This window comes from Rhinolophus sinicus, linkage group LG14 (assembly GCF_036562045.2).
Source record: "Rhinolophus sinicus isolate RSC01 linkage group LG14, ASM3656204v1, whole genome shotgun sequence".
In the NCBI taxonomy this organism is placed as follows: Eukaryota; Metazoa; Chordata; class Mammalia; order Chiroptera; family Rhinolophidae; genus Rhinolophus; species Rhinolophus sinicus.
The window spans coordinates 52276692-52298274 of record NC_133763.1 but is presented as its reverse complement, the minus strand read 5'-3'; the positions used below and the strand labels follow the sequence as shown (position 1 = coordinate 52298274).

General features: G+C 52.0%; 1 protein-coding gene across 1 annotated transcript; it reads right to left on the bottom strand.

The window, feature by feature from the left end:
• Positions 1 to 17029: 17029 nt before the first annotated feature.
• On the bottom strand, positions 17030 to 18088 carry IVL (involucrin). The gene has a single exon (XM_074318941.1). It carries the CDS (start codon positions 18079 to 18081, stop codon positions 17275 to 17277), a length of 807 nt encoding a protein of 268 aa, XP_074175042.1. The 5' UTR covers positions 18082 to 18088; the 3' UTR covers positions 17030 to 17274.
• Between the last annotated feature and the right edge of the window lie 3495 nt (positions 18089 to 21583).

Here is a 21583-nt window from a genome sequence, read left to right as displayed (position 1 = left end):
CTGTGGTGTTGCGCTGGTGTGGGTGGCTGCACAGGCCATGCTGTCTAACCGCCATGGGTGGGGGCACGCCTGGCACTCATGGCAGTGGCTCTTGCTGTACCCAACTCTGGAATGTGCTCCTCCCTGCCTGGCCAAATCCCACTGCCCTTCCACTCTAAATCCCACCTTCTCCAGGCATTGCTCACTGGACAGACATTTCTGGGAGCCCTGTGACGACAGAGGTGGCCAAGGTCTTCTTCCTTCCTCCCTCAGCAGCCCTCCGTGACCTTGCTCTGTCTCCTCTGGACTCTGAGGTCCTGCGCTCAGACAGATGCCACCTTGCCTAATGGTTCTGTGTCATGTCTGGGGTGTCAGCTCAGTCTTCTTTGGGGGCGGTTAGACCACGAGGTCCAGAGCCCCGTGCTGTGGTTCTGAGTATTTCACAGCACCCGTCACATTTGGAGCAAGTGGGGTAGGGAGGAGCTTCCTGAGGGTGCACTGATGGATGGATGGGTGGGATAGATGGATTGGCCATGGATAGATGGCGGCTGGCTGGAGCATAGCTCAGAGGTATTGAAGAAGGTCTGATGGAGGAGGGAGAGCCCAGACAGCCAGGGATGCCACCTTCAAAACTTCAGTCTTTTGCCAACTCTGCATTCCCCCGGGAATGGAATATATGTTGGGGATAATCTAGACTTTCAGTTTGTGTTCTTTTCCCCTCTGGCTCCTGCTGGCTTTCAGGGACTCCCCTGGAGCCCAGAGGCATGACAGGGGAGGCGGGGGTAGGAGAGGTTCAAATACCACAATTTGTAGATTATTTTATACGACAAGGGTTTGGTGGAGAGGGATGGGGGTGGGTGGGTGGAGGGTAGCTACAGAGACAAGCTGTTTGGATTACCTATGTGTTGGAATTATCTGGTTACCTCCATTCCCCCAAGGGATGTCAGGAATTGAAAATGAGAGGGTGGTGGGGGAAAACTAGCCCAGGAGAATCCCCAACTGGAGAAAAGTGGGGGCTGTGATTTTGCTGCAATATTGACAGTGGATAGCTGTGTGTTGGGTGTACATTGTTTGCTTAAGCTATCTCCTAAATTACGCATTTGGCTAGGTTGGAGCAACTTTGCTCTTTTTTTTTTTTTTTTTTTTAAGACCCTATCTGCAACTTCTTTTGACCCATAAGCCCTTGGGGTGTTCTCTGAATTACAATATTTGCCTCAGCCCTTTTCCTCTACCGTATGGCTCTCGGCTGGGGGTTTCCTCACTCTTTCCACGCCTATAGGGCGGCTGTCTTTTCCTTGCAGACATTCTCGAGCTGGGCACCCTCTTCCCCTGCTTTCCGGCGGCGTTCACCCTCTCCGTGGGTTTGGGACAGTCTCTGTGCTGCAGAAGCGCCCGCCTCTCCTTCCCCGGGCAGGACCATGGTCAGTGTCCCCAGCTCAGAGGGGAGTCTGTCCCTGCCTTCTCCTGTCCTTGCACCCAGGTGCCCCGCTCTCCTGAGGCTCTGGGTTCAGGAGCGAAACACAAAATCTGCAGGGATGGAAAATTGTCAAACAGCAAGATAATCAGACTGAGACATTGGTGCCAGAGGAATTAGGTTTAATTGTTTAGGAAACAGGCGTGGAAGTGAAGGGTGATAGGAGAGGGTGTCCAGACATGCTCCCAAGTTTCCACAAAGCCGACAGGTGATGTAGGTACATGTCGGCAAGATGATTAGACAGTTTAGAAGCAGATCCTTGTCTGAGGTGGAAACTGCAGCTGCTAATTAGTGGCAGGGAGAGATGATGGAAGCTGCCGTCTTGGGGCTGTCTTGTCCCAAGGAGTGTGTCTGCATCCAGAAGCCGGATGAGCTGCGAGTGCCGCTGACAGCTGACTGTCTGAGGGAGGGGGTGGGCTTCCTGCTCTGTTTTCCTGGGGGCTTGGCCTCTGGTCACATGTCCAGGCTTATTTCTACTTGGACTTCTTGCATGCGGGTGGAGGCTGGCAAACCTGCTTGGTCTGCTGGGGTGGGGGGCAGCACTGCTTGGGTGGGGGGCAGCACTGCTTGGGTGGGGGCAGCACTGCTGGGGTGGGGGCAGCACTGCTGAGGTGGGGGCAGCACTGCTGGGGTGGGGGACAGCACTGCTGAGGTGGGGGGCAGCACTGCTGGGGTGGGGGGCAGCACTGCTGAGGTGGGGGGCAGCACTGCTGAGGTGGGGGGCAGCACTGCTGGGGTGGGGGGCAGCATGGCTGGGGTGGGGGGCAGCACGGCTGAGGTGGGGGGCAGCACTGCTGAGGTGGGGGGCAGCACGGCTGGGGTGGGGGGCAGCATTGCTTCATCTTCTGCTGAGACATTCTGAGCGGGATATGCAACTGGAAGCAGAAAGACACAGAAGTGAGGAGCCCCGAAATCATGGGGCGACTCTGGGACTAGGCGAACCTTGGCCACGCTCACGTCCCGCTCTGTTTTCACCTTGTCCCCTGATCACTCTGCTAATTTCAGGTGGGTGTCCACGTGTGCGTGTGTGCATGTGTAAATGTGTGTACCTGAGTATAAAGTGTAGCTAAACGTTTGTAAGCCATTTTAACTCTTCCCGAGACAAAGAAATAGAAAAGGAAGAAAGGAAGGAATATTTGCCTCACATAGTCAAAGAGAGATGGGACTTAGCCCTTGGCCAGTGGGTTTGCTGTTCCTTCTTCCCGAGACACAGACTACAGCAGAATCACTCCTTGTTTCCCCCGGCCTGTCTTGCCAATTAGCTGACACAGGGAGGGAGGGAGGGAGGGGAGACGGAGAACAGAGAGAGGGTGGAAGAAAAGAAAAACATAAGCGAGAGGGAGGGGGCAGAGGGTAAGAAGGAAAGGCAGGGAGAAAGGAACCAAAGTCATACACCGTCGAGACAAAGCCCGTGGAATCTGGAACAGGAGCACCTGGGATTGAGCTGTGGCCAAGCCATTAGCCAGCCGCTGACTCTGGGCGACGTACTTGACTTTCTGCCGTCACTTCCCTTAGGGTTGTTGTAAGGATTCAATGAGCGTATCAAAGTACAGATCTCCGAATATGTCTGCGTCCCGAATGTATGCATGTGAGTGTGTGTACACACACAGAGTGCCTAGCACGCCATGGGCACTGTTTCAATGTACTAAATACATTTCTGAGAATTGTAAAAGGATGCAAGGAGCATCTTAGCCGCGCTCTAAGAGAATTTATAGAAAAGAGGCATCTGGAGATGAAATGGACCTCTTGGTTCAATTCTTAATGACAGTTGAGAAAAGCACAGCTCAGAGAGGGAAGCGACTGTTCTCCAGCCACTTGGTGCAGGTCGGTGGAAGCAGTGGTCCCTGATTCCCAGAGCAGGCCCTTGCCACCGTGCCACTTGGTCTTGTCTCTGCTGCTTCCCGCTCCCTGAGGCAGCCTGCTCTCCTCTCTGTCTTCCCCTGAAAGGGCAGTGCTGCAGCTCTCTCTGCCCCATAGCTAGTGCCACCCTCTCCTTCCACAGTGTCCTTCCCAGCACCGGGCGAGACTCAGCACCCACAGCAGGCCGGCTGGAGCCTCAGGACACTGGCCTCTTAGCAGACCCACTCCCCATCTCAGCCCACCTCCCCACACCCCTCCTTGGACTTGCAGACTAAGAAAGCTTGGTCCCAAATGACACGGAAGAGAGAGCCACCCAAACCACCTGGAGCTCCAGCCTCAGCTCCCAGCCATGTGGGGCAAGGCCGCCAGGAGAGATGCTACGTTGTCACACTTACCCGAGTTCACCGGCGACTGAAGACTGAAGTGAGGCGCTCAAGGGGTTTGGGATGCCCTAAGACTGCCCCCCTTTTATACACCTCACTGTCGCCCGAGGCCATGAGCTGGCCTAGGGTTGGGGTGTCCTAATTAGTCCCTAGTCACAGTAGTATCCACCTGTCCTTCCTCAAATTTTAGGTTTTAGTCACCCCCCCAGGGCTGGCAGCCACTCCGTTGGCATGGCGGGCCCGGCCCTGGCCCCTCCTCCCGTCATTTTACGAGGTCTGACTGCTTTGGATTTCCAAACCCACTCGTGACTTTTGACTTAGAACCTTGGCATCTGGGATGGTCCCAAGTGAGCATTCAGGGCAGTGCTGGGTGTGGGGGGTGTGAGGGCAGTGTCCTGGGATGTCCTGGGTGGCACACAGGAGTGAGTGGGCTGGGTGGGTACTCATAGGGCATGGCTGGAAGGGAAACCTAACCCCCGAGGCGGCGAAGGGCTCTCAGAGAAGCCCGTTCAACTCAACAGCTATGACCTGGCCTTAACCGAGGCCCAGAGCCACGCAGCCTGTTCTGGTGGGAAGTAGCTTTGGTTTTTCTGCCTATTATTACCGTTTCCCCGAAAATAAGACCTAGCTGGACCATCAGCTCTAATGCATCCTTTGGAGCAAAAATTAATGTAAGACCCAGTCTTATTTTACTATAATATAAGACCGGGTCTAATATAATATAATATAATATAATATAATATAATATAATATAATATAATATAATATAATATATAATATAATACCAGGTCTTATATTAATTTTTGCTCCAAAAGACGCATTAGAGCTGATGGTCCGGCCGGGTCTTATTTTCGGGGAAACATGGTATGTAACCAATAAATGGCGTCTGCAACCCTCTGTCCTGCCTGCTCTTGAGAAAACCATTAGGTGCCATGAAAAGACGCTGGGTGGTTACAGTAGACGGCACTTATCTCTCTCTTTGCATATGTATAGGTCACCTGGACTCCAACGTTTCTGGAGAAATGATTAGCATAAGCGGAGGGGGTGGAGGAACTACGAAGCCTGAAGGAGTCACCTGGGCTGGGTCCCGGGTTCTGAGCGCTGCCATACCTCGTCCTGATTCGGTCCCTCCATTCCTGTCAGAGATTCCAGGACAAAGAGGGATGGTCCCCGCTTAGATGCTCTCCATAACTGACAAAGGATGAAACGTGGCTCTAAAAAAATCTGCAAGTGGTGTGCGGGGGCGGGGCTCTCTGAACTTCCCTAGCTGGGTGGCCTTGGGCACTTGGTGCCTTTAACCCTCGGTTGCCTCATCTGCTAAAGGGGTTACTGACAGCGTGTAAGGTTAAAATGGACAGCACGTGTGAAGTATGTGAATAGTGTTTGGCACAGAGCGTAAGTACTCAGCCACTGTTGGGGGACCCACGGGGCCTGGCTCTGATACTCGGGCAAGACGCACTCTTAGAAATATGCAATAGGGAGGTAGCTGCAAAATTTGAAGGCAAGTAGAGTCACTTGCTTGCCATCCAGTGTCATGAGACCTTGCCTGAGATGTTGGCTGACAGAAATGAAACAGGCAAGCTGGTGCTGAGGATGGCACGTTTAAAATTTCAGACATGGAGTTTTGCCATTGCTCTACTGAAAGCCTTACAGTTTCCCGTGACCTTGGATGTCATGCTGCAAACACTAGAAGACACGGGCTTGGAAGTCAGTGGTCTCATACTTACACCGTGGTCCTGACTTGCCGGGATCACAGGCTGGACGTGGGCAAGGAACAGGGAGAGGCAGAGGCGTGGAGGTCTCCCAGGAGGAGAGTCCCTCGGACCTGGTGTCCCTCTGACAAAAGGCACCCCAGAGGGCTGCGGAAAGGGGTTGCTGATGGCAGAGAAGAAAGGCTGTGTGGGGGTAGTTATGCTGCGGGGACCAATGAATGATTCCTCAGAAGGAGCTGGGGACAGTGGTGAGCACGGCAGACAGACCTTCACCATTCTCAAGGCCACATGGCAGAGGGGCTCCAGTGTGGCAAGTCTGCCTCCGTGAGTTGGGCCTGCGAGTGGGACGGGGGAGAAAAGTGGTCATGTCCTCTTATCCTCCTATGTCCAATACTTACAGATATTTTTCAATTCTCTGACATGGGTTAGCTGGAAAACATCAAACCCGCACGACCCTGGCGTGTGGCCTGTATGGCCTGGCTCGAGACAGTATGAGACATGAGCTAACTCCCGGGGTTTGGGTGTGAAATCTGTCATCTTTTCTCACACGAGCCCCAGACCCCCAGAGCAGGCTTTCTGTGGTTCTTGAGTCAGCTGCCTGAGGAACACACGGCTTCTACCACCAGAGAACAGAAAAGAAATGGGTGATCTAGAAGCCGCCAAGAAGACCACACGCTCACCCTGGGCATTTGGGTGATACCATTCCCTGGCTTTCATTCGCATCTCCCTCTCTCTTTCTCTTTCTCCAACCCTCTGTCTCTCTTGTACACACACACACACACACACACACACACACTCACATTCACATATGCACACAGAGCCCCAAGTGTTTATGGGACCATAAGGCCAGTTCTCAGTAAAGCTGCTGGGATGGACGGTGGTATTTTCTACCAACTTCCAAAACATATGCACATACTACCCACCTCCCATGGGTCCCTATCTGCCAGGCGTATGGTCCCCACTTCCTTTGCATGGTTCCTATGCCCAAGGTTCCTTTGGGCTCCCGAGGACATTTTTTTCCTCTTCAGGTTTTCCTTGGTGTTCATCTCATCCTCATTTCACTGGCATGAACATGAACATGACAGTGAGGTAGGGGGACGAGGTGTGTGCATTGGCAGAAGGAGGTGGGAGGGGGCCTTACCCCCCAGCATGCCTCTGGCTTGCAAACACACACCTGCTTGCTTGGTTTCTAGTTCTAGGCACCTGTTGGCACATCTGGCCTGCGAAGGCAGGACTGAGCCAGGTAGACGTGCACGGGCTGAGCTTGGCAGGGAGCTAGGCAGTCATCCAGTGTACAGGAAGCAGACACCACGGCGGGGACGCTGGGGACAGGGGACCTGAGTGACACACAGGCCCAGAGCTCAAGGAGCGTGTGATCTTCTGAGGGAGATAAAGCCAGGCCGATGCGATGTGGCAGAGGAAGTGGAGCTGGGAGGCAGACACCGTGACTCAGGACCTGAGGAGTGGCAGGGGGCAGGGTGACACAGGAGCTCTGAGGAGTGCTCACCGCTGGGCCAGGCTGGTGTTGACAGCTAAGCAACAGAGGGGACAGGAACAGCGCTGAGACTGGGGCTCAGCCGTGTCCTCTGCGTCCTGGCACCAAGCACACGTCTGGCTCACATTCAGAGCTCAATAAATGAATGAGAACGTTCCAGGCAAGGGCATGTGGGCTGAGAAAACATTTGAAGTAGGGAAACACTGTGTGTGTTTTGAGGGGAAAAAAAGACCAACCTGACCGTCTGATGGTCGGTGGTAAGAGGCAGAGGGCTGTGGAAGCAGGGTCAGGACCCGGGGACGGTTCTGGGGGTGAAACTGAAGTGTGCAAGGAGCTGTGGCATTGGCCCTAATCCGTGCCCAGGTAACCCTTCGTGGCACACTGTCTATTTTTAACAATGTGATGGGCTAACACAGGGAGGCAGCAAGGCTTTGGCTTATGCTTAGAAGGCCCGGGGATACTCCTGGCTCTGACAACAGTTATCTGTGTGCTTTTGGACCACTGGCTTCTCCTCCTTGGGGGCTCAGATTTTCTACTTTGTAAAACATGATAATCCCTAAGGCCCTTTCCAGGTGTAAACACAGTATGATTTTTCTATAGGGAAGGGGAGCCAAAGGAGGGACACGACTGAAAGAGTGTTTTTGGAGACTAGTTTGGCAGCACCTCGCACAGGGAGGTGGGAGGGGGCGTGAGGTGGGTAAGGTGGAGGCAGGGTGATCAGTTGGGAGAGAAGAAATGGTAAAGCCCCGGCCTAAGGTAGCAGCGATAGAGGTGGAAAGGGAGGGGTAGGTTTGAGAATGATCTTGATTCATTGCTGCGTTAGTCACAGGAGCCAAGATGTGGAAGCAACTGAGGTGTCTATCAATAGACGACTGGATAAAGAAGAGGGGGGACATCTATACAGTGGGATATTACTTGGCCATAAAATGAATGAAACCTTACCATTTGCAACAATATGGATGGACCTAGAGGGTATTATGCCCAGTGAAATAAGTCAGACAGAGAAAGACAAATACCATACGATCTCACTTATATGTGGACCTGGCACAGCAGAATGCCCAGGGAGCTGCACTGGGCAGTGGGCAGCAGTAGAGCAGGGAGTGATGAGGAGATGGAAGGAGGGAGATCTCTTCTGTGGGGGCCAAGTGTGTGCTGAGCACTGGGAAAGGAGCACAGCAGCCAAACTCCAGGTCCCCGAGGGCCAGCCCTCCTTCTCAGTAGCAGAGCTTCGTCAGGGCACAGCAAGCATCTGGACTAACAGGTGCCAGAGCCGGAAGGAGCCCAGTACTCAGAAAGAACATTCCCAGTTCCTGGTCCAAAGACTGTCAACAGTCGGTGACATTCTCAACAAGCCCCTGAGAGATGGGAACGTGACCATATTTAGTTGGTATAAGGTTGCTGACTTTTATTTTTTGGAAGTTCTTACGCTTTTGTTTGTTTTTTGAGACTACACACTTTCCAGAGCTGTTGGTTTTAAAATGCTCTTTCGTTATTGAAAGGGATAGTAATGATAAAACGTCTTTGCCTTTACTTGTCAAAATAAAAAGTTGGCCCTCTTTACTGATCGCATTGGTTTTTTTTTTCTTTTTTCTTTTGAGATTTTCATTTCAGTGGAATCCCCAACCTTGGGTGCCATTAATGTGTTGTGTCTGGGTTTCTCACTAGCCAATATGGAAAAGGTGAGGTGGAAAAGGGAAGTGACTTCCGTGAGCTCACATTTTATAAAATGTTAGAGGGAGGGCTTGAACTCTGGATACCTGACCCAAAACTAAACCCAATCCAGACAAACAAACAAAAACAGATGAAACAGGAATTTGGCTGATGTTAAAATCTCAGCAGGAAAGTCTCCTCCCCTCCCTCCCGTGCCCCTCACCCCACCCCACCACACACACACACACACACACACACACACACACACACACACGCACGCAAAGCCATGCCTTTGCAGTGATGGCAGGACCAGGGGTGGTGGCACCCACACCCACCCCTTCTTCTCCCAGACTCTCCAGGACACTGGGCAAGGCCCTGGCCTGTCCTCTCCTGGGGAGACGTGCTGCGGCCTGCACTATGACCTCACTGAGACGGAACCCATTCTCTCTTGCCCTTAGCCAGCCTCTCAGATCAGAGAGGATTAATGCCTACTATCTGTCCCCTTCCCGACTCCTAGGAAGCCCTAGCTGTGAGCAGTAAGTCACCCTCCAGGCCCCCACAGCTGACTCCTCAGCCACCTGGCTTTTCCATGGCAGAGTCAGTGGTTTCACCACCATGAAAGGGACGTCCTGGGATACTTGCCATCCTAGGGGACAAAGGCTTAACTCTGTCCTGCATGGCCCCAAGATGTGGAATGAGGTCCCTAAAAGGTCGAGGTTCTACAGTGATCTGCCTCCAGGCTCCTGGTCTCCGTCGGTGATCTTAGCCCTGGGCTCCCCACGACCACCGTCACACGGACGGCTTGCAAACCTGTCTTTCCAGCCAGGCCTCTCCCTGGTGCTTTGGCTCCCTGAAGCAGGCAGTTGCCCCCTCAGTATCTCCATCCAGATGTCTCAAAGGCATGTTGGTCTTAACATGCCCAGCACCGAACTTCCCATGCCTCCCGCAGCTCACACCCCATTTCAGTGAACAGCACCACCACCGCCACAGGCAGAGACAGCAGATCCCACCAGAAACCCGGCACCACCTCAAACTGCCTGCCACCATGTGCCATGTCCCACCATCTCTCACCGAGCTGCGTGACACACACCACACATGATGGATGGGACTTTAGGAAGCCCCAGCTTGGTCTGGCCTTCATCAGCTCTCACCTTGACGGCCGAGGAGCTCTCACCCATTTTCCCATCTGCAGTCTCTCTGGCTGCAAACCATCTTTTAGACAGAAGCCAAAGGATCATTTTGAAAGTCCGACGTAAGAGCATCACGTCCACAATTTGCTCTCAAAATGTTCAGGAAAAAGAAAATAAAACATAATAAACAGATACAGACATATAAACAGATATGTATATATACACACATAGATATAAATATATAGAAATATGTTTATATATGTCCATACAAATGTACATAAACATACTTATGTATATACATACAATCTGTATATATAGATATACCCCAGTTTTATATAAATAAATAAATAAATAAATATATATATATATATATATATATATATATATATATATATATATATCTATATCGTTGTATCTATTTGTCTATGTTTTTTCCCCTGAACATACATATACTGGGGGTGCCAAAACAATGTATACAAGTGGACACTTTGGTCAACGTTGCTCAAGCAGTAGTTCACCATAATCAGAAGTGTCTGGATGCTGATGGGAACCACTTTGAGCACCTCTTGTAATTGCAGAAGTCAAGCGTGACTTGTACTCATCTTTTGTTATCGGTATATATTGTGTATTGCAATTTTAATACAGTTTCCCTTTCTTAAAATGTGTATACATTTTTTGGCACCCTCTGTATGTCTGTGTATCTGTATATGTTAAAACAGAGAGAGAGAGAGAGATTTGGATGAATATGCATGGAAGGGTATCTAGGAATTCTTTGTGCGTTCTTGACACTTTTCTGTAGGTCTGAAATTATGTCCAAATAAACAATTTTTACATAGACATACTTTAAATGTAAATGAGCCCATGCCATTCTCCTACATAGAATTCCTTGAAGGCCCCTCATTCCTGCTCCCTACAGAACAGAATCTAAATTCGGATATGGCGGCCCCACCCCCTCCTGGCTTTGTGTCACCACTCCCTGGTTTGTGTTGCTGCCCCCTCAACAAGGACTTGCTCATAGCTCCTGGTAGATGACCGACTGTTTGTCATTCCCAAGTCTTTGCTCTCATGGTCTTTTTGACAGGAATCCACGATACCCACCTGTCCCTTTCTAGATGAGTCAGAGGAAGGAGTTAAACACAAAATAGTGGAAGGAGCTAGATGACCTTCCCATTCCTCGGTGAGCTTTTCCCTCTAGATGCTTATGGTTGGGTCCCCTGGCCCTGAGTACAGACACAGGAGTTTCTGAGGAGCAGCCTGTGGTCTAAGTGGGTTAGAGACAGGGGCAGAGAAATTGAGGATTGTCTTTGGTGAGACCAAGGTCTCCCAATGGGAGCCCTGGTGCTTTATCTCTAGTCACTCAGGGAGAGGACAGCTGTCATCTAGTCTGGCCCTGCTCCACTCCTGATTCTCTTGGAGGAGACAACTAACCCCCCAGCTAGTTCCCTCTAAGTGCATCAGGTAAATTAAGCTGGAGGCCAGAGGCTCAGTGGGGTACGAGGCAGATAAGACACACATTTCCTCTTCCCAGAAGTCTTTAAAAAAGTATTTATGAGATATCCCACTCCCCAGGCAAGAGGACGTTCTGCTAAGCTCCAGTGACTGCGGGGGGAAAGGCATTGCCTGCAGAAAACCTGGGTCCATAGGATGTGACCTCTGCTTGGACATTCTCTGACTCCGGGAGGGACAAATTGAGCTGGAGATTTCTGTTCCCACAGTAGGATTCCGGACAGCCACACAGCCTCTTGAAGATTTAGATTTTGTGAAGATTAAAGGGAAGATATGATAAGTGCTTACAAACCATCTTCTCCCTCCAATAGGAGGGCTCCTCCTTGTCTTTTTGTGTTGTTCAGAATTGGGGAAACGGGCAAGTGAGCTAAACTAAAATTAACAGAAGAGAACAGAAAGGCTAAGTTGGTCTCCTTATTAAATAACCGAGCCATGGAGGAGGGGAAGAGAAACAAGGGCATACACACACCGAGTGTCTGGGTGTCGGTAGAGTTTCTATGCAATTTGAGAAAGGAAGGGAGTTGTTCTGTTTGTTTTTTGCGTGGCGCAATTTCTGTCTGTGTGATATCTAGTCTATCTATCTAATTATATCCAGAAATGGTGGTAAGAGATGTGATTTAAAAAAAATTTGGTCTGAGTGTTAATGGAAACCTCCCTTGACATTCTTTGACCTGAAGTAAAATATTTAATTGCTTTTTGAGGTATTTCTTGGATGGGATGGCTCTCCAGGCCCCAGAACTGTCCAATTATATATAGCTTTCAGAAAGATTGCATTGCAAATGTAATGTAAAATGTTCCAAAGTCGGCCAAACCCATTGTGGCCACAGATACATGGAAATCTATCAATCTATGACTGCGTAGCTATGTGAAATGCATCCTTACAATGCTAAAATGCAGGCTCGCTCCTTGGTTCTCAACAAACCTATAGAGAAATGCATTAAATAAGCAGGTTGAAATATAGTACCATTTAAGGTAGGAAAGAATCGGGCCCCTAACCACTTGTGGACATGAGACAAGGCGACCTCACAAAGCATGGACGAGGGGATCCCAAGTGTGGGTCCTGGGAGCCTCAAGCCTCCGGCTTCTGGCTAACTTCCTTCTGCTCGCGGCAGTGAGGCTGGGCCCGCCTGCCTGCCTCCTCCTTTTCCATGCACACCCTTCAGCCGGGATAATCCTCGCGAGTGGGTGTGTGGAACCCAGACAGGCAGGTGTCTTGTTTGCTTCAGGGTAGAGAGATCAGACTTTGTGCCTGGAACCCTGAAGTCATGCCAAATATCAGCTTTCCAAGGTTGCATATTAGCAAGCTCAAATGAATGCGGAGCGATACATGTTTGCTGAATGAGTGGTCCAAACAGAAGGTGATGAGAGGCTGAGCTGAGGGAGATGGTCATGTAGGGTGAAGCTTTTCACCCTCTGTCCAAAAAGAGGCGTGTGCATACACACACACACACACACACACACACACACACACACCCTAACCCCCCACATGCATACTTGTAGACTTAGGTGTGTGAAGATCTTCTGTGTTTATAGATATGTCTGTTTCTCTTGAAGAAAGGGTATATATAGATGGCATCCTCATGATGCGATTCCCAGCTTTGCCTCTCTGGGGTCCTCCTTTTGTTGTAAGGCTGCTTGGGAATTTCTCCTCACAGCCAATGAGCCATGCATGGGTGTGGTCTATGCTGGGGCGTGGTCTGTGCCTGGGCGTGGTCTACACAGGGGTGTGGTCTGTGCATGGGCGTGGTCTATGCAGGGATGTGGTCTTGGATGACAATGGCATTGAGTAGCTGTTTGCATGGTAAGATCACCTCAGGACTGTAGGGAAGGGGTGGCGTGGAAGTAGAGAACTCACGCAGGCACACTTTAAACATACATTCACTCAATGTTTAGTGAGCACCTACTGTGTTCCAGGCACTGAGGATTCAGAGATAAGTGAGAGATAGTTTTTACCCTGTAAGTCCTCAGAATGATTGTTAATGTAAAATGTTCCAAAGATGGTCAGTGCTTCAGGAGAGTTATCTGGAGTCTGTTGTAGCAGGTTGAGTAGGACATAAACCAGCCAGGAGGCATGTGAAGGCTTCCTGGAGGAGGTAAGCTCTGCTCAGTATTGTCTCCTCCTGGCGAGATGAGGTCAAGGGCACCCTCCCTTTTCTCCTAGAGGTTTCCTGATTGGGAGATAACTTTACCCATCCGTCTGGTTCAGAGACATCTTCCCTCCTCTCCCCTCCACTCCTACCGAACTCTACCAAACCTTTGCGTCCCACAACTATCATTCTAACAAAAATCCAAAAGAGACTGAGGATGGGGCATCAGGAGAGAGAGCGCAGAAATTGGCCGGAGGCACTGACTGATTTTTAGGCTCATGAGTGGGAGCCTGTTCTTGCTGCACCCCAAGGCTCTGTGTGAGGCCGAATCTGGTGGAGAAGGCCGGGAATCATGTAGAATGCCTCATGCGTGGAAAACAGCTTCCAGAGATCCAGTGTGTCTGCAGCAACAAATAGTGAGTCCCTTCCATGCACTGACCACTTTCTGGACACAGAGCAGATGGGGCACAGCGAGGCCCAAGCAGTCTCTTCCATCCTGGCCGGAGAAGAGAGAGGATACAACCAAGAAACACATAAGTAAAAAACATAATTTCAGGTAAGTCATGAGGGCTCTGGAGAATCTACAACATGGTAATGTATAACTAGGGGGCATGGGAGCGGGGCCTAGATGATGGCACGATGGTCTCACAAAGGTCTGTGGACAAGAGGCAGAGCAAGAGCAAGTGCAAAGGCCCTGAGACGGGGCTGGTCTCGTCTCAGCATCATGACTGAGCGTGGAGGATGAGGAGCAGGTGGGTGCAGGGAGCCAGGCAGGGGCCAGTGGGTGCAGGGCTGTGGAAGGGTCCGAGCCGGTAGTGGCTTGACCCATTTTGCTTGAGAAAGGTCACTCTGCCTGCTCCCAGAAGGAGGGCTGAGTGAGGCTGGTGAGGCTCCGGTCCTCTCCCTTATCTTGGGTCCTTATCAGAACCCAGAAAGCACATTTTTATTCTCAAATTTTATTTTAAATTTAGCCAAGAAGAAACCAGCCTTTAGTAAGGCAGCAGTGGTACACTTCCAATGCCAAGTGTACGTCTCTTTGCCTTGTATGGTACATCATGGCTTTTTGGAAAAGTGCCTCTATTCTGAAAGTAAGTTCTTTGCCTGTCTGAGCAGCTTTGACCTTGTTTGACCGTACACTCCCTCTTGAGGTCGTGAGGAGAGGCTCACAAACCAAGTGGCCTGTTGTGGAAGGAATCTTCTCTCTCCTTCTCCCAGGCAGAGGTGTCATCTCAGACCAACCCTACTGCACTTATGAATTTGGCCTTCGGCCAGGCCTCCCACTCTGTCTCTCCGAGGTCCTGGCTGCTCTGGGCCACCCCTGCCGTTCAGGAAGAGTCACTGGGGCTGATGGGTTCTGCCTTTCCATGTGGGTTGGAAATCACACCTATTTCATTCTCAGCCGCCTCATGCGTATAACAGGGGCCTTCAAGGAGAACCCAGTGAGAAGAACACAGAACACGGTATCAGGGCCGGCTGGTATTTCCATGTTGTCTCTCTGCTTCCCACACTGCAGCCACACTGAGTCACTCGCTCCACTCACACCCACGGTGTTTCCTTATCTATGCCTTCACTCAGGTTGCCCCACGGGGACTCTGCTCCATTCCCTTTAGGGATCCACCCTTGGCACTCATTCTTCAAAGCCCAGATCATATGCCGTGTCCTCCAGGAAGGTGCTCGAAGAGTCCACTAACCCCCTGTGAGATTCCCCACCGCTCAGTCCCCAAAGCATTTGCTGGAACATGACTTCGAGATTCAGACATATCTGGGTTTGAATGACTAGCTGAGTGACCTTGGGGACATGATTTGTCCGCTCTTAACCTCAGGCTCCTTGTGTCTAAGGTGAGGAGGAAAACTGCACTTACATCATGGCATCATTGTGCTGGCAAGATGAGATCAGGCGTGGAAAGCCGACTGACCTATGGCCAATGCCCAATAAATGGCGACGGCTAATGTTGGTAGTGTCATCTGTGCGTTGGCTCACGCCTCTGCTCCCTGAATCGTCCAGGGCACAAACTATTCGATTCATCACCATTTTCTTGGAGCCGGGGGACACCGCCCAAGCTTGGCTTTTTGGAAATTCCTTGGGTGGAGCCTCTCTCCCAGTCCTGCACTTCTGCATCCTGACACTAGAGGGCAGCAAGAGGCCACAGCCCCTTTGGGAGACGGACAGGCGGTCCGGGATGCTCCGCCTGCTGGCGAGCCCGGACAGCGGGGCGCCACCCAGTGCAGAGCCTTCTTGCTGGAATTGTACTCTCATTCCTTCCTGCTAGGAAAATTCCCAAGTCACCTAAGCCAAGAGCCAGTCATTGCAGCCTTTTGGGAAGGCTTCCTCACTCTCAACAGACAGTGTGCTTTAGCTGATTGGTTAATTAAAATCAGCCAGGCTTTCCTGGTACTTATCCTGTGCTTAAATAGTACTTGACTGTGTTTCATAGTTTCAGGATGCAGTGTTCAAGAATGTAAAATGCTTTGAGCAATGCCTGGCACATAAGAAAGAAATCAAGCCTATTGTAATGGGCCGATTAAGGAAGTGAGTAAAAACCACAAGGAAAACGGGGTGCTTCTGACATCCTGTGTGGGATGGGCGGATGGGGGTGCGTTGACAGCGGATAAAGGAAACCAGCTGGAAGCCCATTGCAATAGTTTGGGTGAGAAATGACCTCAGGCCAAGCTTGGGAGGGGTGGGCAGGGGCAGCAGGGTGGGGGTACCCCTGATCACTGGTGGGGGTAGGGAAGAAGAGAAGAGGAATGAGGAATGGGGAGCGTGTCTCTGGCTTAGGGGAAGGGGCAGGTGGTGGTATCCTGACCCAGGATGCCTAAGGAGGGAACATGGGAGTGTTGCTGGATGTGGGTGGCAGGAGGGAGGCTAAGTGCCACTCGGACCTACTGACCTTGGGTGGCTGGAATTCTCAATAGCAATGTCTCTGACATGTGGCAAAATAGCTTTGGGGAACTGGAGACAACCTGCCTGAGATGATGTGGTTACATAGTGGAAGGCAGGTGATCCCTGGGACAGAGAGAGCCCCACGTCCTGAAGTGAATGATGGCAGGAAAGGCTACAGACGTGTCAGGGAGGGTGCCGGCTGCAGTGACCTTGGGTCTGTATTTCTCCAGCCTGTCCAGCGTTTGGCTTCCATGATTCCAGCTGGCCCAACCTTTACTTCCTTTAGCGACACTGTCACTGTCCCCAGCGGAGACCGTGCCAGGAGTCTCCCCTCTCCCCACCGTGCCCAATTCTGCTTCTACTTCTTTCCTAAAGTCCCCCTTACCCAGGTAGGCAGTCCATAAGACTCTTGAAAGCCACGAGGACATTCTACACAGAGAAAACCCAGGAAGGGACCAGACCCAGAGGGAGCCCCCACACCCTCTCTGTCCCCTTGGCCGTGGGCTAGGATTGGGCTTGGCGTGTGTGGAAAGCAGTGCTGGGCTGAGATGGAGAAATCCTCTTCCCCCGACCAAAGTGCCTCACGCCCCTCATGACTGGCAAGTGTTTGGTGTTGGTTTGGCTTCGTTTTTAGAAGCTGTGGCCTGTATTGGATGGTTTTTGGAGCAGACTTGAAGAGGGATGGAGATGTCTGTCCCCCTTTGGGAGTTAGCCGAGAGCCAGTTGCAACCACTGACACACAGACAGGTTTTCGTGTGGTGAGATAGGTGCTAAGACACAGAACACAGAACCCAGGACTTGAGGGTTTATTCTCTATGAGTGTACACTCACAGGGTCAGCCGTAATACTGGGGACGAAGTCAGAGGTACTGCAGCAGCTGTCCTCAGGTACTGGCTCTGGCCACTTGAGGTTAGAATTGGGCTCATGAGGAGTAGGTGCTGGGCAATACCTCCCCCACCCCCTGGCTGTACCACAAAGACATGCAGAAGGTCAAGGTCAGGCAGGTTCACAGATGAAGTGGGCCACCCAGGCTGGGCACCTGAGCTAAGCGAGGCCACTGGCTCTCTCTTCACTCTGTGGGAGGGCCTGAGGGCCTCTGGGACACTGGGGGTAGTTACTTATGTTTGGGGGGCCACTGCATCTCCTGCTTCTGCTGCTGCTGCTCTGTGGGGGGCAAGACTTCTCCTTTCAGTGTCTGGACTAGGTGGGTCTCTTGGACCTGGCCAGGAACTGGAACAAATGTAGGTGGATCCAACTTCCCCTCCTGCTGCTCCAGGGGCTGTAGCAGCTGCTTTTCCTTCTTCTCCAGTTGCTTACCTCCGTTTGCCAGCTCTCCATCTAGCTGCTGATCCAAGAGCTTCTTCTTCTCTTCCAGCTGTCCCTGTAGCTCCTGTTGTGTTTTTGCCTCCTCCAGCTGCTTCTCCAAGCTTTCTGCTTCCTGTTGGTCCTCATGCTCATCTCCTTGCTGCTGCTGCACTTTCTGCTCCTGTGGCTCCTGCTGCTGCTGTTCCACATGCTGTTCCAGGTGTACTTCCTGTTCTTGTGACTCTTGTTGCAGCTGCTGCTGTTCCAGATGCTGTTCCAGGTGCACTTCCTGTTCCTGTGACTCTTGTTGCGGCTGCTGCTGTTCCAGATGCTGTTCCAGGTGCACTTCCTGTTTCTGTGACTCTTGTTGTGGCTGCTGCTGTGGCTTACAGTCTTGCTTGGACACTCCCTTCACAGGAGTTGTGTGTTTCTCCTCATGCACCAAAGGGACCTCCCCTGGGATCCCGGAGGGCACCTTCTGGCATGGGACAGGCACTGGAGTTGGCTGCTTCACTTGCTCCTCCTGGTGGGTATCAGCAGGAGGAGAAACAGGCTTGAGGGGCTCCTGACTGAGGGCAGGGGGCAGGGTGACTGGCAGAGTGTGTTGTTGGGACATCTTGGAAGCTGCTTTAGGTCAACCTGAAAAACAGGAGGGGTCAGAGGGGTGGCTGAAGAGAGAAAGTAGCTGAAGAGAGAAAGTAGCTGAGTCCCCATGAATCTGCCAGTTTCTCGGCACCGCTTTTTCCCTGGGGTGGAGCACTCCCCACCCCACTCCAGCTGTCATTCCCCAGAAGGAGCAGGGAGTGAGTGTAGGAATGGGGGGGCGGGGAGGTCCTCCTGGGGGCCTCCTTCCCTGCAATAGGTCTACGCCTCCTGTTCGGTCTCTCCCTTGTCTCTGCCCTCACTCCTGACTTCCGCTGACCAAGGAGGAGAGCAGAGTTCTGGGATTACAGCAGAAAGAGGTAAGGTCCCAGGAAAGGAAAGGCCTCCTGGAGCACTCGTGAGTCCTGGAAACCAATAGAGCATGCCCGACAGGACCTGAGAGGTCATGGCATGAGCCCGGGACGGGGTCACGCTACATTCTTGCCTTAAATTTCCCACTGAAATGCTGTGTGCTTCTGGGCAAGGCACTTAGCCCCTCTGGGCCCCAGCCATCTCCTCTTGAAATGAGATTGGCCTGTTCAGCTCCAGAGCTTCTTTCTCTCACGACCTGGAGCTTCAGCGGCAGCCCCCGTGCTTGGGGTGCGGGCTGCATGGGGGCTGAGCGTGGGGCTGGCTCTCTTAGGTGTCCACATCCACGCTGGCTTCCCCTGGGCCTGTTCTGCCTGGGTTTCTCTAAACAGAAAGTTCTCCCCATTTTGCAGGTTCCCCCTCTGGGCACACAGCCAAGAGTTACAAACATTTCCCTGAGCCACCCTGGCCCCCAAAATAAGGCAAAATCATGGCCAAGCCAAATCAGACAGCTTTGGGAAAGAAATCGGCCACCTTCCCCTGCATCTCCCTCTTACTTAACTCAATCTCTCAATCTCTCTCTCTCTCTCTCTCTCTCTCTCTCTCTCTCTCTCTCTCTCTCACACACACACACACACACTCTAGAATATGGTCCTGAGAAGAGATGGGAGGGGAGGTCTTGCTGCCTGCTCTGTATTTCCACACCGTGGCACAAAGCCCTCAGCACAGTGACCCTCCTAGAACAGGGACCCCAGCTGAACCCAGCCCACGACCACCCTGGCAGGCCACCCCACTCTGGTCTGCTGGAGGCCCTGGTCCCCCCCACCCCCGCCTCTGCCAGCGTCCACTCACCAGGCTCAGAGGAAGGAGGGCTGGAAAGGCTCCTAGTGGAATGCTGAGCCGAGCAGGGCCCAGGTCACCCTTTATACGGTTCCCCAGCCTGGCCACCTTCCCAGGTCCAAGGAGATGGACTGGTTTCACCACCCAAGTGGGCCAACTTCCCCCAGCCCCTCCCTGACTCATCACAGGCCCCTGCAGCAGAAAACCCCTCAGGGCCCCTTTTCACAGAGACACACCCCTCCTGCCTGGCCAGAGGGCTCTGGGGCCTCAGCCATTTCTGTCTTACTCGTGGGAGCTGGGCTGCAGCTTGGGAACCGGGGCCCCTTTTCCTATTGTTTTGTGACCTCAGCCAAGCATCTCCGAATCTCAGTTTTTCCACCTATAAAATGGGCTTATCTCCATTATTAGGCTGAGAGATTCATTTCCAAGGGCACGAAATGGAAAGTTATGTGTCTGTCCTGTCATGTCCAAGCCAGAATAGAAAGGTGGGAAGAATGGCTTCTTACGAAGGGATGGGGTTCCTGGGAGGTTTTCTCCTGACCACTATCCCATAGCCCACCCTCTCTCAGCACGTCTCTGTAACTCCACCTGTGAGCAAATAAACTCTGTCCTCAGGTGGAAAGGACTTTAGGCACAGGAGGGAGTCCCCTGCTGTGTGCCCAAGGCTGCAGTTACAGAAGCTCACAAAAGTGAAAACTCCCAGAAACTCTAAAGCAGGGATGGCTCTAGGTGAGGAAACTGGCATTAAATATACAACATATCAAACAACAAAGAGTGTTCTTTAGGGTGACAAAGCAATCACTTTCTGTCATTTTTTTTCTGGACATACATGAAGGCCTAAAGATAAAACCAAACCATCCACTGCTTTTTCCTAACGGTTCTCTAACAAGAGCTTACTCAGTCTTTCAGAGTGGGCATTACAGCTTGTCCCTCCCTGAGGCTGATGGTGACCCAGGGCCCTGGGAATAAAATCCAATCTCCTGCCCCGTTTCAGAGGCGGCTCACGGAGGGTCCTCACTTCCCAGGATTGAGCGCTTTCCCCGATCACCCCACCTGCAGGGTTGTCCGCTGACTCGCTTCATTTCACCAATGACAACCGAGGGCCCCTTTATTTGCATTGGGTCACTTGGTGATTTCCTATCTCTCCCACTGGAGACAAACTCTATGAGGCAGGGGTTTGCCTGGTGTATTTTCCACCGTGCTCCCAGAACCCGTCATAACCACCACAGACGTAGAAGCAGCGCTCTGTAAACATCAGGTGAAGCAATGAATGAGCCGTGAGTCCTACCACCTGGAGATAACTACTGCAGCACGTGTGTGTGTGTGTGTGTGTGTACACAAAATTGAATGTGACGTGCTTTTTTCTTTTTAATGATTGCTTTATAGCTTATTTTACGGACATTATTTATTTAAACTCTCTTCTTTGCAACCTAATCAAAAAAGAACTATTAGAACAGTTTGAAGACAAGCCCGCATCTCTGGGGCGAACTTGGAGAAGTGTCTTGGTTCCTCATGCATTTCCCAAAAGGCACCTTCCTCCCAGCCCCACGCTGATCTCTTTAGTGTTAACCTTGCCTTGCTCCTGGGGTTCAGTCTGGAAAGACAGATGGAGGCACCCCTTCCTCTGGAAGACTACCCTCTCCTCTTGCCCTCTGCTCCCCCCAGGACCTCACTCTGCCCCCCGCCATAGTGCAGGGACTGTGCTGTTTTCTGGGGCAGGGAAAGCCCTCCCCTCCATCCCACCCGTGGAGACCTCACCCAGCATGCTCACATGAGCACACTTGAGCTGGGCTGCTGACCTCAGCCGGCAGGAATCTGCCTCTCCCCAGCCCGTGACCGTCAGTCCCAGGGCAGCAGACCCTGCTGGAGGAAGTCACACCGGTCTTATGGGTTTCCAGGGGCCGTATCTGCCAGATCTGCCTCCTGCCCTCTGATTCACAGCATAATAAGAGCTTTGGGGGGAAGATGGCGTGTGGGAGCCTTTAGCCAGCGGAAGGAGGGAGGAGTGGGGAGCTGAGTGGATGTGTGTGCAGGGCAGAGGTTGGAGGGGCCCCAGTATTTTAGGGGCCCAGAGGCCTTATGCTCTGCCCTCAGGTTGCCGCATTTGGGGGCCAGACATGCATGTATGTGGGGGAGACTCACTGTCTGTGTGAGTGACCTCCTAGGCCTGGGGTCCTCATGATGAGTGCGGGTAACTGTCCGGCCCCACCCAGCGTAATGAGTGATGCCTGGAGAGGCCGTGAGCCAGCTTTTCCCCAGCCCAAGGAGGCCCTGGCTGTGTCCCTTGCACAGGCAGAAACTGGCTGGTTTCTCTTCTGTCTGAGTGA

Excerpts from the sequence above, each read along its gene's own strand:
- IVL (XM_074318941.1), bottom strand. The coding sequence starts at position 18,081 with ATGTCCCAACAACACACTCTGCCAGTCACCCTGCCCCCTGCCCTCAGT.